Source organism: Salvia hispanica, chromosome 3 (genome assembly GCF_023119035.1).
Source record: "Salvia hispanica cultivar TCC Black 2014 chromosome 3, UniMelb_Shisp_WGS_1.0, whole genome shotgun sequence".
NCBI lineage: Eukaryota > Viridiplantae > Streptophyta > Magnoliopsida > Lamiales > Lamiaceae > Salvia > Salvia hispanica.
The window spans coordinates 21,987,149-22,003,529 of record NC_062967.1 but is presented as its reverse complement, the minus strand read 5'-3'; the positions used below and the strand labels follow the sequence as shown (position 1 = coordinate 22,003,529).

Below are 16,381 nucleotides of genomic sequence, written 5' to 3'. Positions count from 1 at the left end.
TGCTATACTGATAGGAAAAATAATTTAGAAATATGGTGGGTAAGTAGTTAGCTCACCAAATTGGTGGGCTTGTTAATGATATGTAAACAATTTTGAGTTTTGGCATTTCTAAGAATGAGTTAGTGATTAGATTTTTATAAACATGAATGTGAGAAGGATTGTTTTATGAAAATGGATATTATTACACCTTTATCTTGCTGAATAATATTATAGTAACAACTACTATAGAGATTGATGTTGTTTACTGCTAAAATCTGTACAAATATCGATGAAAATCAAGTAAAATTTGAGTGTAAAGCCTCAAAAACATGTCAGAAAACATCAAAGGAGAAGATGAGTTGCAAATGGGTTATGCAATGGGTGGTTTATCCTCGACGAGTAATGGTTTGTCTTGCTCACTTTTGGTTTTGGTAGCGGACGATGAGTTATGGTTAGGAAGCAGAGCCGCCTTGTTGCGCGACTCCCTCAGATTAAGTGACGTGTAGACTGACATCCCGGAAAGGGCCATCACAGCACCAATAATGCTCACAACTCCTGGATCAGAACCGAACAGCACATACCCTCCCAAGAGGATAACGCACGTCTTAAACTGCCCGAGCACCACGTGTGATGTTGCTGAAGTTGCCCTGCACACAAACCAGCAGCTTAGCAATGCCAAAATCAAACAATGGTTAAAATAGTAGGATCAAATGGAGGATTATGTACCCGAGTGCCAGAGCTCCCGACCATTGCAAAAGGAACCCGAGCAAAGCTGATATCATTATCGCGGATATGTTTGTGGCGTCCCACTTGAAAGACAACACTCCCGGCGGGTCTAACCATGGCATGAGTGTTACCAAGAAGAAGACTGTCACTGGGGTTGTCTTCCACATCAACCTATAGTATCAAACAACATATTTTCGATAAAACTGTAGATGATCGTTCGTTGCAAAATGTGGTAACTTACGCTAGAGCTGTCCAATTCCCCTGCTGCTGCAAACTAGACCACAATATCTTGTTAATGGCGCTTGGAACTATCCATGCGATTGCTATACAAGCACCGAACACGTTGAACTCTAAGTCTGTAACAGTTGCAACAGCCACACCGAATGAGACAACAACGAGGGCAGCAACCTAAATATGGTCGTTTCAACTATAAATGTCTCTCCATCTCCAAAATCAGATAGTATAATAATATGAAACTGTGATCGATGTTTACCTTGCTAAACGATATCGTCTTTTGGAAAAGAATGAATTCTGCTGCAACAATGGTTGGAGTGACAGCAATTTTCGCCATCTGGTAGAAACCAACACTGCACAAGAGCTGAATGAGGAGGGCCTAATGGAAACAGAGAAAAAGCAGAACAAATATAGTGGTCAGATAAGGACCTGTTATGCTTCAAGCTCGTGTTAGCAAGCCCAGAGGCGAAAGCCATGACAGCGCCTAGAGAAAACAATGACGAGAAGGGTGTGGACTTAGACGGTGGAGAGGCTGGGAGCAACGAGAATGCCTTGAAAATAACTAGTAGAACCCAAGCAGTCGTGTAGTGGATCAACGTGAGAAATATAGGATAATTGAATCCAACTCTCCCCATAACCTGCGTTGTCGATGAAGTAAGTCAAAAACCATCAAGTTGTGAGCCTCAAAAATAAATAAACTGCAGCCTAATCCTAACATATCCGATGCAGCTAAATAAGATGCGCAGAGGCACGAACAAACGAAAATAGTGCTGAAAAAAGGCTACATTGCAGTCTATATATAACTGCGAATTCTACAACATAGTAAAGGAGTGAAATACACACCATTTTGTTTCCGAGGATTATGCCAACAGAAACCATGAAATTGAATGTCATTGCAACAACCGGACCACAAAAGCGCTGTTGTTGGCGCTTTGCTCCTTCTGTAGTCCGGAGCTCATGATAAAGAGAGCCTCTTGAGTTCTTCCAATGAACGTCCTGGTTAAACAACACCAGGAGACGTAAAATAAGATGATATAGGTATAACAAGTAACACAACTATCTTAAAATCTGATAAAATGCTAATTCAGTACAATCCCTTATGTAAATAGCATAAATGCTGAACCAGAAATTTGAACATGAGATTCCATCTAGATAGTTATCTAAAAAGATGACTTCAATCATAAGAACTAATGCAACCACAATTTATATTTCCCTAATCAAAACATACAATAAATCAAGTTTATATCTAGGTTTCAGATATTGATTAGCATACACAAACCTAAGTGATTCAACATATTTAAAAGTTGTCATACAAATAATGATTTGAACAATCAAGAAAAAGAAGAGACCTGCTTCGCCGGCATCACTGTCTTTTCTTTTGATAAATCTTCTGGAATGTTTTCCCAAGAGAGAATTGAGAAAGCCCATAAATGCATTTGTGAAATAGAATTGAGAAACCAAAACCAAAAAATTGATAGAATCGTAGTGCAATTATAAAGGAAAATGTTAGTTGAAATATAACGAAAGGGTAACAGAAATTAAATGTGCAAGTTCTTGAAATGGAGTTTTCCAACTGCTGGTAGAGAAATTGATTGAAAACAAAAGCTGATCAGGTGCAAGCATGCACCTTGTTTTGATGAAAATATACTTTTAATTAATTGTTTGTGGGGACTACATGAATAAATCTTGTAGATGGATTGAGAGTTTCAGAAACTTGGGATTGTTTCTTATCAAATAATTTATGATACCATTAATTGAGAAATGGTTGAAATGCAGTTATGAGTAAAAGTGGATTTTGTTGATCTCGAGAATCTGTCAAAGCCTGCTGTCATCGAAGTCGGATATCACGGATCTCACTCTTGCCCCACCTGTCCCTCTCTCTCTTATTTTATCAATTCTATATTAAAATCTGTGCCGAACAACAATAGATCTATTGTTTGTGGACGGAGGGAGTAGAAATTTTGTTATAGCAATATACACAATAACTAGTGTAACACATTTTTATCTTCAATATACTTTTTAAAAAAAAATAGACCAACAAACACATAATTTAAGACGTGATAGATATGTTGGACTGATTGAGGAGTGAAATACTCCCCCTTTTCCATTAGAAATGAAATTTTTCTCTTTTTGGGTTGTCCCAATAAAAATAAAATATTTTCTAAAATGAAAACAACATTATCTATGCTTTTTCTATTTTACTTTACTCTCTTTTCATTAACTCACAAAACAACACTGCATAAAATCCCGTGCCAGAAACCAAATGTTGTATATTTGTTGGGACGGAGAGAATAGTATATATACTATATTTCAATTCATATAATTATCTTATCTTTCTAATTATTAATCTTTGCACATAATTATAGGCACACATTTTGGATGTTCTATATAGTTGAGCATTTTTCTTCAATCAAAAGGTGCATATAATTTCTTACTTTAAACTTGATACTTTAAAATAGTAGGTGCATATCAAGAGGTCTAAACACACAAAATAAAACAGTATTAGCATTGATTGGACGTGAAACCAGAAATTAATAAGATATGAGGAATATTCTTGAAGATACCCCCTATCATATATCTAGAATTTTCAGTTTAGGACTACTTGAACTCTCAAAGTTTGAACAATCACTATTAATAATGAGGTGGCACATATGCAATGAAAGAGCCAAACTCTCATGTTTATGAGCATGAATGTCCAAATATTCTCCAACACATTGCAGCAACAATGGTTGTTATAAGACTAAAACAATGATATTTTTTTTTAAAATGGAGGATTGGAAGTAAAACCGATGAAGAATCAGATGTTTCTGATTGAATAAACTAACTGTATTTACAGAAAAAGGTAGAAACCAAGATATCCCGAAGAAACAACATTCATTAATCCCCCAAGTAAATAGTAATGCCAAATAAGTAATGACATTAACAAATAAATACTTATATATATATAAAAAGCATCAGTGCACCGGGCAACCTTCAACGGCGACGCCAGGCGCGGTGGGGCACGACGCCAAGGGGCAATGGTCGTCAATATCCAATCCCCACCAATTAATAGAGACGTCATACGACTGCAGCGCGAAGTACATCACAATAGCCATAAACGCAATCCCAGCGTTGATCGCCGCCGACATCACATACGCATACCTCGCCCACCACCGCTTGTTCACCCGATACACGTACACATTGAAATACACGCCCACTGCTCCCCACATCACGTAGTTCACCGACCTCGCCGGCGGCATGCTCGCCGTCGCCCCCAGGATAAGCGGCACGTTCACCATCCTCACCCACTTCTTCTCCGGGTACCTCCGGCTCAGGAAGTAGGCCGGCAGCGGCGCCACCGCCCCCACCAGGAACCACCAGTTCAGCAGCCCGTACACGCCCTTGCTCGTGAACATCCTCAGCGGGCCGATCACTCCCCAGATGATGGACGAGTTGTAGAACACGTTGTCGCTCGGGCAGGTCCAGGGGCTGCCCTCTGGCAGGGCGGCCGCGTCGCAGATGTGGCCGATTGTTGATAGGAGCCACCATGCGGTTGCGAAGTAGACGGACGAGGCCACCACCGTGCCCACCAGCTGGGCCACGAACATGGATTTGGGCGGGATCTTCATGTAGTGGCCTAGTTTGAAATCCGCGAGGAAAGTTAAGGCTTGCGCCATGCTTATGTAGCCGTACGTCTTGAATGCTACGTTTGCAAGTGGCTTCCCTGGGTATATGAAGCCTATAAGCATCTCTGTGATCACATTCAACCCGATTTGCTGCAATACACAAATCAGACTATTAGAAATGAGTCACTCACTCTTATTACTTATATAAGGAGAAGGTTATCCATTATAATACACGTATAGAGGAAACAGTATCACCAATTTGTCGATGTAAGACAAGAAGGGGTTTCAATAGAGATGAGATTTGGTGATACATACCATGTTGGTTGTGGCTTGGATTATGCCAACCGGTAGAGTGAAGAAGAAGGCCATCGCACACGCCAGTATAAGCCCCCACCACGGAAGCTGAAGCTGCTTTCCGAAACCTTCACAAGCAAAAAGCGACAACCCAAACACTAGAGCAAGGATGGAGTGGAACCACCAGTCCGGCACAGATTCATAGTTCTTCTTCATTAATCTTGTGTGCACATCTAACTTGAATTTGCTCTTTGTTTTCGTCCACAAGGCCCAAATTGTTCTGGACCCACACAACAATTTCATTATATAGACAAAATACGATAAGAACACACATTTTAAGTCATTATAGAATAGTTATCTACCCTACTAAACAGACCCCAGTGTTCACTTTTTATGAGCAAGGAGTGACATACTTTCCATGATAGAGCGCGACGTGGACGATGGTGGCGGAGAGCATAGCAAATCCGATGCCATAAGTGAAGGCGAAGAAGGCGCTGACATGGAGTTTGCTGTAGGCCTCGTAGCCAGCGACATCGAAGGAGAAGGTGGCCTCGTTGAGGACGCGGGAGATGTTGTATTTCATGCCGGTGTCATCAAAAGTGGCGGAGGAGAAGAAGGGGAACTTCTTGGCCTGGTAGATGTTGTTGAAGTATGTGATGGGCGTTACGACATACATGACGAGGATGAAGCCGACGACGACGTTGATGATGGCGAAGCCCGGGGTGGCGATGGGGTCGCCTATGAAGCTGACGGTGGCCCAGTCGAAGGTGAAGGACCCGATTCCCATGCCGTGGAGGCCGGAGCCGAGCTGCTGCATCAAGATGGAGTCCTTGCCGATGTAGCAGAGGAGGGAGAGGGAGGAAATTGTGGGGAAGAAGTAGGCTGGGACCACGTAGTATGCGAAGCTTGTTGTGAATACTATCACGAAGAATTGCAGCCGTGTTAGCCCTCCCTTCTTTCTTGTATCTTCTTCGTGCAATGTTCTACAGTACAAGAATGACAGTTGAAAATCCGTGCAGTCGAGACTATTTAAAAGTAGATGCGACAACGAGAGCTCTGCCATTAACATGGTAATGTTGAAAAGAAAATTTGAACGAATACTTATATTTTATTGAAATTAAGCTGATAGCTAACTACTTCCTCCATTTTCAGATTAGATATCTCATTTTATTTTTACTATTTTTACAAGTGGAACTTATTTTTACTCACATTTTATTAAAAAAGTCAAGAGTTAATAGTCATTTAAATCACGAAGTTTGGTCAGATTCTGGTTAATCCTATAAACTTTGAAATTAGAATATTAAATCACAAAGTTTTAATTTTTCTCAATTGTCCCATCCATGCATAAAATGTTGTCTTTTAGCGATATTCAAAATGACGTGGTTCATTAAAATGAGTTATTTTTTTCTTTTATATATCTTTATTTTCTTATTTCTCTACTTATTATTCAAATATTGTCACTTTTAACATCACAAAATGATGTAAATTTGTACATTTATGGGACAATTGAAAAAAATTGAAATTTCGTGATTTAATATTCCAATCTTAAAATTCATGGGACGGACTAGAATTTGACCAAACTTCGCTATTAAGCCTTTAGTCCATATATAAAAATAAGACACACAATCCAATAATTTTTATATCCACCTATTTTAGAAAATGAAACAATTTCTTAAAATCCAATTTGCCTATTTGACAGTATCACTATATAATTTGGAAATGCAATGAGTTACCTGAAGAGAGAGACTGAAGTCATGTTTCCAGGCCACCACATATACGGAGAATCCACCAGCATTCTCCTAAATATCCCAGCCCATCCATACCCAAGCATCTAATCAAATATGAACACATCCACAAAACCAATAAATAAAAAACTCGATACACAAAAAGGCCTTCACAACATTAACAACATAAAATCTTTGTATAATTAATTTGAAACCTGAGTAGACTGAACCAACAACCAGGCTGCAATCGGATTGAGAGGGCGGTGGTAAAGAGCCTTCACAATCGTCACAATGCTGACGGCGTAAACCCCTTCGGCGCCGCAGTTGGCAAAGATAGTGATCAGCACATGCTCTTTTATAGTGAACGCCCCCGGATTCAGCGAAAACGACCACTCCGTAAACGGAACCCTAAACGACGTCGTCGGCAACACCCTCGCCATGAACTTCCCGATCGGAAGCGTCACTATTTGTGCCGCCACAGAGCTAACCACTAAGGAGTTTTGTCTGTATCCGAAAAATTGGTTGCTAAACGAAAGCATCACGCACGTAATAATGCCCAAAAACCACGTCCGGAACGTCAGCGCCGCCACCGTCGGATCATCCGTCTCCGGCACCGTCAGCCGCACCTGCTCGATCGGACATTCCTCGTCCTCGTCCTCCTCCTCTTTCGAATCTAAATTCCCACACCATCTCAAGTATTAAATTCTAATTTTTGAAAAAAATTAATTTATTAGAAAAAATATTTATAAGTTCGCTATGTTTAAATTGTACACAATCACTTAACTAGTGAATTATGATACCTTCGATTTGAAGATTGTGGTGAGGCGGGGACTGGTCTCCGGCGTGATTGCGATTGCGGTCGGACATGATTACTGTGCAGAGATTCCGGCAACTCCTGAAAGTGTAGGTTGTAGAGATTCACCAGAATGGATATATAGCTTTAAATTCTTGCATTTACTCTACGCGTAGTTGACTTCTATATTAGGGGAGATTAGGATCCATTAATTTTAATTATACAACCTCCTAAAGTTAGATTTAGGCCTGATTTTCCTATGTATCCTCACTGGAGTGCAATCGTTGCATTTACCATTTACCATTTTGATTAATTTCTTGGGTACATTCATTGATGAGTATCTTTATGACTCTCTCATATTATGGGCACCTAAAACGTAGATGCATGTCTGTAATAAATAATAATGTAGTGTCTTTGAAATTAAATGTTGGATTAATTTGTTGTGCAAAACTAGATAATTGATCAATTTGTTACTCCTAGTGAATTAGCAGGGTACTTTGATTCTAGCTTGTCATCATATTTCCAAGCTAAACTGGCTTTGTGATGCATGGAAATAGATCTATATGTTATTAATCTAATATGTATACTTCCCATTACAATTGTCAAATCGTGTCAAAAAGTTCAGTTGCTGATTGTGAAATTGTGTCATCGTAACAATTTTGAAAATTTAGGTATTTTAGCCTTTTTTATGTTAAAATTATTTTTTGGTATTATTTATATAGCTAAATTTGAAACACGTCAATTTTTTATGTGTGGGAGTTTTAATTCTATGACTAGTTCATTTCTCTATCTTTGTTATCCGTTTTTATTTAGAGAATTGATAAATTTATGTAAATTAAATTTGATTTTTACTTGATTTGAAAAGAAACCTTGTCGATCGATGAACTCAATGATTCTACTAAATTCAAAATTCAAGTCATACCTGATTACCATATATCACAATAAATAGTATTAATTGTTGTTCTATACATATGCAACTTTTTTTGTATGAATATGTCGAAATGTTACTACAAAGGGAGTAAAAATTAAATGAGAGCAATCAAGGATGGCTCCCATTATGAATAAGATCCGTTGAAGGAACGTAACATTGGTTATGTGACTTATGTCAATGACTCAGAAGCACAGGTAGGGGCGGAAAAAAAAACAACAATATTAGTAGCGGCCATATTTTCTGACTTTTTTTTGAAAGTGTACTTTTGGGTGATTTAAATTACTATAGAGGCTCTTGTATAAAATTTTTTTACTCCATATATTTTCAAACAATAGACAAGTTTTACCATATTAGGCCCCTCTAAAAATTAGACCAAATCTAAATATAAAAATTTCAACCAATTACAAACCACTAATAAAATGGACCATGGAATCCACTAACACTATTTTTACTATTTTTTTCCATCTCTCTCTTACCTTTTCTCATATCTCTCTTACTTTATCAAATTGCCCATTTCTTTTTCCCTTTATGAATTATTTAATTTATTTAATACTTCCACATGACTTAATTACCACTCTGATATTTGATTATAAGGGTGTGTTTGATACCCAAACCCAGAAAAGGGCTTCCAAGAATAAAATCAAGAAAATGAACCAGAAAGTATTTTCTTCCATATTTGTTTGATAAACATGATGCGTTGTTTGACGGAAGAGTGAGAAACCTATTTAGTCATAATAAAGTACTCCATCCGTTCCATAGTAATAGGGGTGTTTTTCCATTTCCGTCCGTTCCATAGTAATAGAGTCATTTTCCTTTTTAGTAAAAGTTAACACATTTTTCCACACCTACTTTACTTTCTCTTACTTTTTTCTCTCTTTATCTCTCTACCTTTTTCATTTTGCATTTTATTCTCTCTTTACTTAACTCACCTAACACAATTTTTCTTAATCTCCGTGCCGAAAAGTTTTGCCGAAGGGAGGGAGTATAATTCTACCCTTCACTCATTTTCAATATTCTATGAAACGACCTCAAAACCTTCTTCTTCTTCTTCTTCTTCTTCACTCGAAGTCACATTCACATATTCACTCCGGCTAAATGAAATCTGAAAAATTACTCCTTCATGTCCTTACTAGAAGTCTCATTTATAAATGATACGAATTTTTAAGAAATTATTTGATTTTGTAAGTAAAAGTGGTAGAATAAGTTAGTAGAATGTGAACTCCTACTATTAAAATGTGAATAAAGAGAGTAAGCTAAATATGTGGTATATATGCCAAAATTGCTTTCATGTATTAATTTTGTATTATAATATGATGGAGTGAGTTAGTGGAATATGTGGTCTATTTGCAAAAATAGTAAAAGAAAAACGAGAAGGGGGAAGAAGCATAAATATTACTACTGACCAATTTTTTGACTATTGTGATTCTTAAAACATTGATACAATGACAATATATAATAAAATAATTTGAAATATAAAAAGTCAAAAAAACTGATATAATTGAAAAATAGTGGGTACTCTATAAAAGCTAAATACTCAAAAATATGGAAATAACAACAAAAAATAATTAAAAAAGCAAAGGCAATAATCAGTGGACGGGGCAACCTTTAACGACAATTCCCGGCGCGGTGGGGCAAGACGCCAAAGGGCAGTTATCACCACCACCACCATCCGCTCCCATTCCCCACCAGTCAATGGAGATGTCATACGACTGCAGCGCGAAGTAAGTCAAGATTCCCATAAACGCAATCCCTGCACTCATCGCCGCCGAAAACACATACGCGTATCTCGCCCACCACCGCTTGTGCACTCGATACACATATATGTTGAAATACAATCCCACCGCTCCCCACATTATGAAGCTCACCGATCTCGCCGGCGGCATCGACCCCGTCCCCATGATAATCGGCACATTCACCAGCTGCAGCCATTTCTTCTCCGGGTACCTCCGGCTCAGGAAGTAGGCCGGAAGCGGCGCCACCGCCCCGACGAGGAACCACCAGTTCAGCAGCCCGTACACTCCCTTGCTGGTGAACATCCTCATCGGGCCGATGACTCCCCATATGATGGACGCGTTGTAGAACACGTTGTCGTCCGGGCAGGTCCAGGGGCTCCCTTCCGGCAGCGCTGCCACGTCGCAGATGTTGGGGACCGTGTCGAGGAGCCACCACCCTGTCCCCAAGTAGACGGACGAGGCCACCACCGTGCCCACCAGCTGAGCCACGAACATGGATTTGGGCGGGATCTTCATGTAGTGGCCTAGTTTGAAATCCGCGAGGAAGCTCAGGGCTTGTGCCATGCTTATGTAGCCGTACGTCTTGAACGCCACGTTTGCAAGCGGCCTCCCCGGGTATACGTAGCCTATTAGCATCTCCGTGATGATATTCAACCCGATTTGCTGCATAAATTGAAAATAGGAAACACTGTTTGTTAGAAATGAGCTACTAACCCCTTAAAAGGTCTTATAATTAACAAATTGTTATATGCGCGTACGATGCTGGTTGTGGCTTGGATTATGCCGACCGGGAGAGTGAAGAAGAACGCGAGCACGCAAGCGAAAATAAGCCCCCACCACGGAAGCTGAAGCTGTTTGCCGAAGCCTTCACAAGCAAAGAGAGAGAGGCCGAACACTAGTATAAGTATGATATGGAACCACCATTCCGGCACAGAGTCGTAGTTCTTCTTCATCAATCTCGTGTGCACATCTAGCTTCATATTGCTCTTTGTCTTGATCCAAAGCTCCCAAATTGTTCTACAACATCAAATCCTTAATTAAGTCAGAACCAAAACATAAAAAAAAAAACAAAACAAAGAAATTCAGTGATGACTTACTTTCCATGATATAAGGCAACGTGGACAATGGTGGCGGAGAGTTTAGCAAAGCCAATGCCGTAATTGAAGGCGAAGAAGGTGCTGAGGTGGAGCTTGCTGTATGAATTGTAGCCGTCCATGTCGAGGGAGAAGGTGGCCTGGTTGATGACGCGGCTGATGTTGTAGCGGTGGCCCATGTTGTCGAATGTGTGGGATGTGAAGAAGGGGAATTTCTTGGCATCGAAGATGTTGTTGAAGTAGTTGATGGGGGTCATGACGTACATGACTAGGAAGAAGCCGATGAGGACGTTGACAATGGCGAAGCCGGGGGTGGAGATGGGATCGGTCACCATGCTGGCGGTGGCCCAGTCCAAGGCGAACGAGCCTATTCCCATGCCCTGCAGGCCGGACCCGAGCTGCTGCACCAAGATGGAGTCCTTCCAGATGTAGCAGAGCACGGAGATGTTGGATATGAGTGGGAAGAAATACGATGGGACCACGTAGTATGCGAAGCTTATCACGAACACCATCAAGAAGAATTGTTGCCGCGATAACCCTCCCTTCTTTCGTGCTTCTTCTTCGTGCATTGTTCTGCATAAAACATGATAAGAACGCACATTTTAAATCAGATCCGCTTTAGCAAACAGAGCTAATCCATAATACTATTAAGTTACCTGAAAAGGGAGATGGAAGTCATTTTTCCAGGCCACCACATGTATGGAGAGTCCACAAGAAATCGCCTAAATATTCCAGCCCACCCGTACCCAAGCATCTATTGAAAATAATTGTAGTCTTATAAATGTCAACAAATTTAAAATTAGTACTATAAGAAAAATAAATAGCAATTTAGTACTAGTATTATATTATGGTCCTTTAATTTACATCACAAAACTGAAAGTTAGCCATCCTATCTTTACATTTCTAATTCATTTCTTAAAGTTAATTGGATAATAAAAGAATGAGAAAAAGTAGACCTGAGTAGTGAGAACCAACAACCAAGCGGCAAGCGGATTGATAGGGCGGTGGTAGAGAGCCTTCACAATGGTGACAATGCTGAGCGCGTAAACCCCTCCGGCGCCGCAGTTGGCGAAGATGGTGATCAGCACGTGCTCTTTTATAGTGAACGGCCCCGGATTCAGCGTGAACGACCACCCCGTTAACGGAACCACAAACGTCGTCGTTGGCAACACCCTCGCCATGAACCTCCCGATCGGCAGCGTCACTATTTGCGCCACCACCGAGTCGATCCCTATGGGGTTCTGCCGGTACCCGAAGAATTGGTTCATGAAGGCAAGCAGCACGCACGATATTATCCCGAGAAACCACGCCCGGAACGTCAGCACCGCCATCGACGGATCGTCCGTCGCCGCCACCGTCAGCTCCACCTGCTCGATCGGACAGAAGTCGTCGGCCTCTTCAACATCTGCGTTTTTTGTTTTATTTTTGTTAAATTATAATTATAATTTGTGACTGATTTTTAGTAGCTCGACCATTATTATCATTAAATTTCAAGTATGTAAGCCTACCTTCGACTTCGAAGTTGTGTAGAGGAAGCTTTCCCGGAGGCTGATATTTGTCTCCGGCGATGTCGCCGCCCATGACTGATGCAAACTCGAAGAACAGGGAGAATGGAATGGATGTATGTCACTTGGAAAAATTGTGGAATACCTGTTGTATTGTTTCATTATCCTTATATATATATACTTTACTAATTTATCACTGAATCTTTTTTTTCTCAATGAATCTCTTTCTCAATGAATCTTTGTTCAATCAAACTATGTCTATCTTATCCCAACCGGACATAAATCTGTATCCATTAAATCTAGTATTTATATGTATGTATATTCTCATTTATAATTTTATTATACACAAATAATTGGTTTTATTATATTCAAGTGAAAGTAATTAAAGTAATCTATTCATCGTTCCTTCCCTTCTACTTTAGTATATTTTTAAATGTTTGAGTTAGAATATTTAGGGATGAACATTCGGATCATCTGAATTTCAAATCCAAAATTTATACTCCCTACGTCTCATAGTAGAGGTCAGTCACACTTTCCATTTTAGTTTGTCCCACAAAAGATGTCACATTTTCTCTTTTGGAAAAAGTTCCTTCTCGCATTAATTATAAAATTATATTTTCTCTCACCACTTAACACACAAAATAACATCTCCTAAAATCCCGTGTCATCTCCCAAGTGTGACATCTACTATGAGACGGAGGGAGTAGTATATTAATCCGAACCAAATCAAAATATCATAAAATTTGAAAAAGACAAAAAATTCCAAAAAATCTGAACATATATAAAATTGTTATATATATTAGGTCAAAATATTAACATAATATATTTTCTTTTAATAAAATATTTATTTAAAATATACTCCAATAGTTATTAAATAAAATCTAGATTTCCGGATTTTAGTTGTTTTAAAAAACTATCTGGACTGAATCGAGATTCGAGAATCCAAATTCACAAGAATATGGACTCAAACCCCTATTACAAAACGTTCAAGAATGTTACTCAAAGCCCAGATCTTTTGCTAGTGAACGTCTACTTGAAAAGAAAATAGAACCCTTTTTCTGTAGAACTATTTTTGATTCTTAACCCAACGGTCGGATTCTTGTTATTAATAATAGATTCCTTGTTCTGTTAAACCACATTTTACTCGTTACCCAACAGTGGGATTAGATTACTCCTAATAATCCGTTTATAAATAAATTATTACAAGAAAGATTTTTCTGGACTATTTCTACCTTGATAAGCCTTGTTCTGACAAAGATCTGTTTTCGTAATCTGGATATAAGTTAATATACATCTAAATATAATATTAATATATAACCCTGTTATCTGGAATAAATGATTTACCGGATTTAAAACTGATCAGGTTAGTTTTTTATATTATTAAATTAATTTCAATCATTTATATGGTTTCACGATTGAGTCCATTAAAGTACATGTTCAATTTAACAAGTAACTAGTACAAGTACAACTTAATTGAAAAAAATATCATCACACAAATTTATTTCTTCAATTTATATTCAAGATATTTAACCCTCATTCAACTGCAAAAAACATTTTGCATAACAGGTACGGTAGTGATGATCTTGGATGTCAATAACTCTTAATTATAGAACTGATTACTGAATTGGTACAACTAAAGGCTCAAACTCTCCCGAAACTGCATACCATAAAAGTTGAAATGACTAGAAAACTAAGGATCACAATTACACAATAATTTCAATACTTGCACCCAACATCAAGATTCAGACTCTCTCTTAGGTTGTTCGTTTGTTGACGTGAATTTTTTCTAGCAGAGCATTAGTGAGAACTGAAGTGGATGTAAGAGAGGCTTTCAATATGCGCAAAGCCTGCACCAACAAACTCCATCACAACCTATATATGTACTAAAACATAAACACAAACAATAAGCCATCTTAATCAAACTGCATTACCTCTTTCAATCCTATCTGCACCTCCACTTCTTCAACATCAGATATCAGTATTTCCTGCTCGAGGATGCTAGAAAGAACCGAGGTGAAAGAATAAGGCGCGACAGTTAAGTCATCTTTCACCTGATAAGTTCGCGGTCCTTCAACATAACTACCTTTGCCATGGGGAAATTTGTGAGTGCAAAGCCACGAGTAATTAGGCGTGGCTTCTTGTGTGAGGGGAAAAATATGGTTTTTGGAAACACAATCATGAACCACATTCGGTTTGATCAGCTTGTTTTTCGTATCTACACTCTTGAAATGCCCATCGTCTATGAGATAGGATGCACTGCGGTGCAAGTTGTCTATGGCCGTTACACAAGTGCTACTAACAAAAAGGTGCTCCACTCCTCCGAGTGGAATATTCAGAAAACTAAACAGAAACTCGACAAAGTCTTCCTTAGCAAGAGCATACAAAAACTTACCTGTGGACTTTTGTGTCATCACTTTCAAACTTATGTTCTTCGAGTTGGGATTTTGTTCCATTGCAATCTCTGGTTTGGGTACCAAGTAGTTCATTTTTCCTGTTTGATTCAGAATAACTTCTGACAATGGGCTTTGGGATGTCAGCGAAGCCTTCAACAACTTCATAATCTAAAACAAATGGAAATAAGTAGTTACAACAAATATGGTTAAAAATGGGAGCAAGATTGAGTTATTCACCTCATTGAACCCGAAATCCATGTTGATTGTCTCGGCCTTATCCGAGTCTCTAATGCCAAGAAAGGAGATAGTCTTGGAGTATCCTTTATCACTTGGGAGTATTTTCAGATCATCACTGATTATGAAAGATGATTTATTAGTAGTGTAGACTCCACCACTGCCTGTTTGAGAGCTTTTGTTGGCTGCCTTTCCACTGTTAGGGCACTTGCTACATTTGAAATATTCGGGCGGTGGAGAATCAGCGATGTCCAGTTTGAGCAAGCTGTATTTGGATTCGGATGAGCTAGTTGGGATGAGAAGAGCCTTCTTAGCCTCCTCTGTCCAGAAATGGGAGGTGTCAAGAGCTTCTAAGCTATGGTACATATTGGTTAAGCTTCCGATGGCGGCGGCTGGCTTGTGGTTGTGGACAAGTTTGATGATTCTTCCCAACGGCAGTGTCAAGAAGCTTAACACAATGTCGACGAAATTGTGGTCAGCTTCGGCAAAGAGCACCTTATTTTTCTGTTTATTAACCATCACTTTCAACGAGAACTTGGTAGCATCAGACATCCTGCTAGCTAGTGTTTGTGGTAAAAAAAACAAAGACTAATGAAATCCAGTTTTTTCTGCAATCACGCACTCTGTTTTTAATAGTGGAAGAAGTAAATAGTCCCTCCAGATTCGGAGACCTTTCGTTTCCTGTGCAGATTGTTGTTTCGGTTGCTGATTTAACATGCTCTTTCCAGGCATGCATTGGTATTATTAAGCTTAGAAAACAGTAAAAGACTTTATTTGTCTATTTACTCTCATGCACTATCGAATTGAACAATGGGAGGGTTGAGTGTTTGAATGGTTTTTCAGATGTACGCATGAGTACTGTTTAGTTGTTTAACTTCGCATTATTATTTAGGAATGCAAATTATGACCACTACCAAATTTGCTTTTTCTTTTTTTATGGAAAAAACATTTTTCAAGGAAAGAGGTATATGGCAAGGTATTATACCTTTTCCCATTGAGAAGGTATCTTTACCTCTCCATTAAAGACAAGGTAAAAGAGAAAAAGGCAACAAAACGTCAACAGAAAAATTAATTTACGGTTGAATTATGTTTTTAATATTTTTTTAACACTTTAAATTATTAGTTACTTTATATTA

The 16,381-nt window shown here is 38.9% G+C and overlaps 4 protein-coding genes across 5 annotated transcripts; all 4 read right to left on the bottom strand.

Moving 5' to 3' along the window:
• Positions 1-220: 220 nt before the first annotated feature.
• Positions 221-2,412, bottom strand: LOC125216163 (nucleotide-sugar uncharacterized transporter 2-like). Of its 2 annotated transcripts, none has more exons than XM_048117804.1 (7): positions 2,289-2,412; positions 1,783-1,935; positions 1,369-1,577; positions 1,199-1,292; positions 947-1,113; positions 706-876; positions 221-626 (listed from the first exon to the last, which is right to left on the bottom strand). In XM_048117804.1, the coding sequence occupies exons 1-7, from the start codon at positions 2,373-2,375 to the stop codon at positions 350-352; spliced, it is 1,158 nt and encodes a 385-aa protein (XP_047973761.1). In that variant the 5' UTR covers positions 2,376-2,412; the 3' UTR covers positions 221-349. The 2 variants fall into 2 exon arrangements, with proteins under 2 accessions (XP_047973761.1, XP_047973762.1); XM_048117805.1 differs by having other exon boundaries at positions 1,783-1,920; positions 2,289-2,410.
• Positions 2,413-3,876: 1,464 nt separating this feature from the next.
• LOC125209595 (oligopeptide transporter 5-like) lies at positions 3,877-7,429 on the bottom strand. Its single transcript, XM_048109188.1, has 6 exons — positions 7,363-7,429; positions 6,778-7,235; positions 6,572-6,669; positions 5,252-5,821; positions 4,860-5,118; positions 3,877-4,694 (listed from the first exon to the last, which is right to left on the bottom strand). The coding sequence occupies exons 1-6, from the start codon at positions 7,427-7,429 to the stop codon at positions 3,894-3,896; spliced, it is 2,253 nt and encodes a 750-aa protein (XP_047965145.1). The 3' UTR covers positions 3,877-3,893.
• Positions 7,430-9,872: 2,443 nt separating this feature from the next.
• LOC125209594 (oligopeptide transporter 1-like) lies at positions 9,873-12,694 on the bottom strand. The gene is made up of 6 exons (XM_048109187.1): positions 12,622-12,694; positions 12,070-12,518; positions 11,770-11,867; positions 11,117-11,686; positions 10,778-11,036; positions 9,873-10,682 (listed from the first exon to the last, which is right to left on the bottom strand). The coding sequence occupies exons 1-6, from the start codon at positions 12,692-12,694 to the stop codon at positions 9,873-9,875; spliced, it is 2,259 nt and encodes a 752-aa protein (XP_047965144.1).
• Positions 12,695-14,531: 1,837 nt separating this feature from the next.
• On the bottom strand, positions 14,532-15,797 carry LOC125209593. Its single transcript, XM_048109186.1, has 2 exons — positions 15,249-15,797; positions 14,532-15,179 (listed from the first exon to the last, which is right to left on the bottom strand). The coding sequence occupies exons 1-2, from the start codon at positions 15,795-15,797 to the stop codon at positions 14,532-14,534; spliced, it is 1,197 nt and encodes a 398-aa protein (XP_047965143.1).
• Positions 15,798-16,381: the final 584 nt, after the last annotated feature.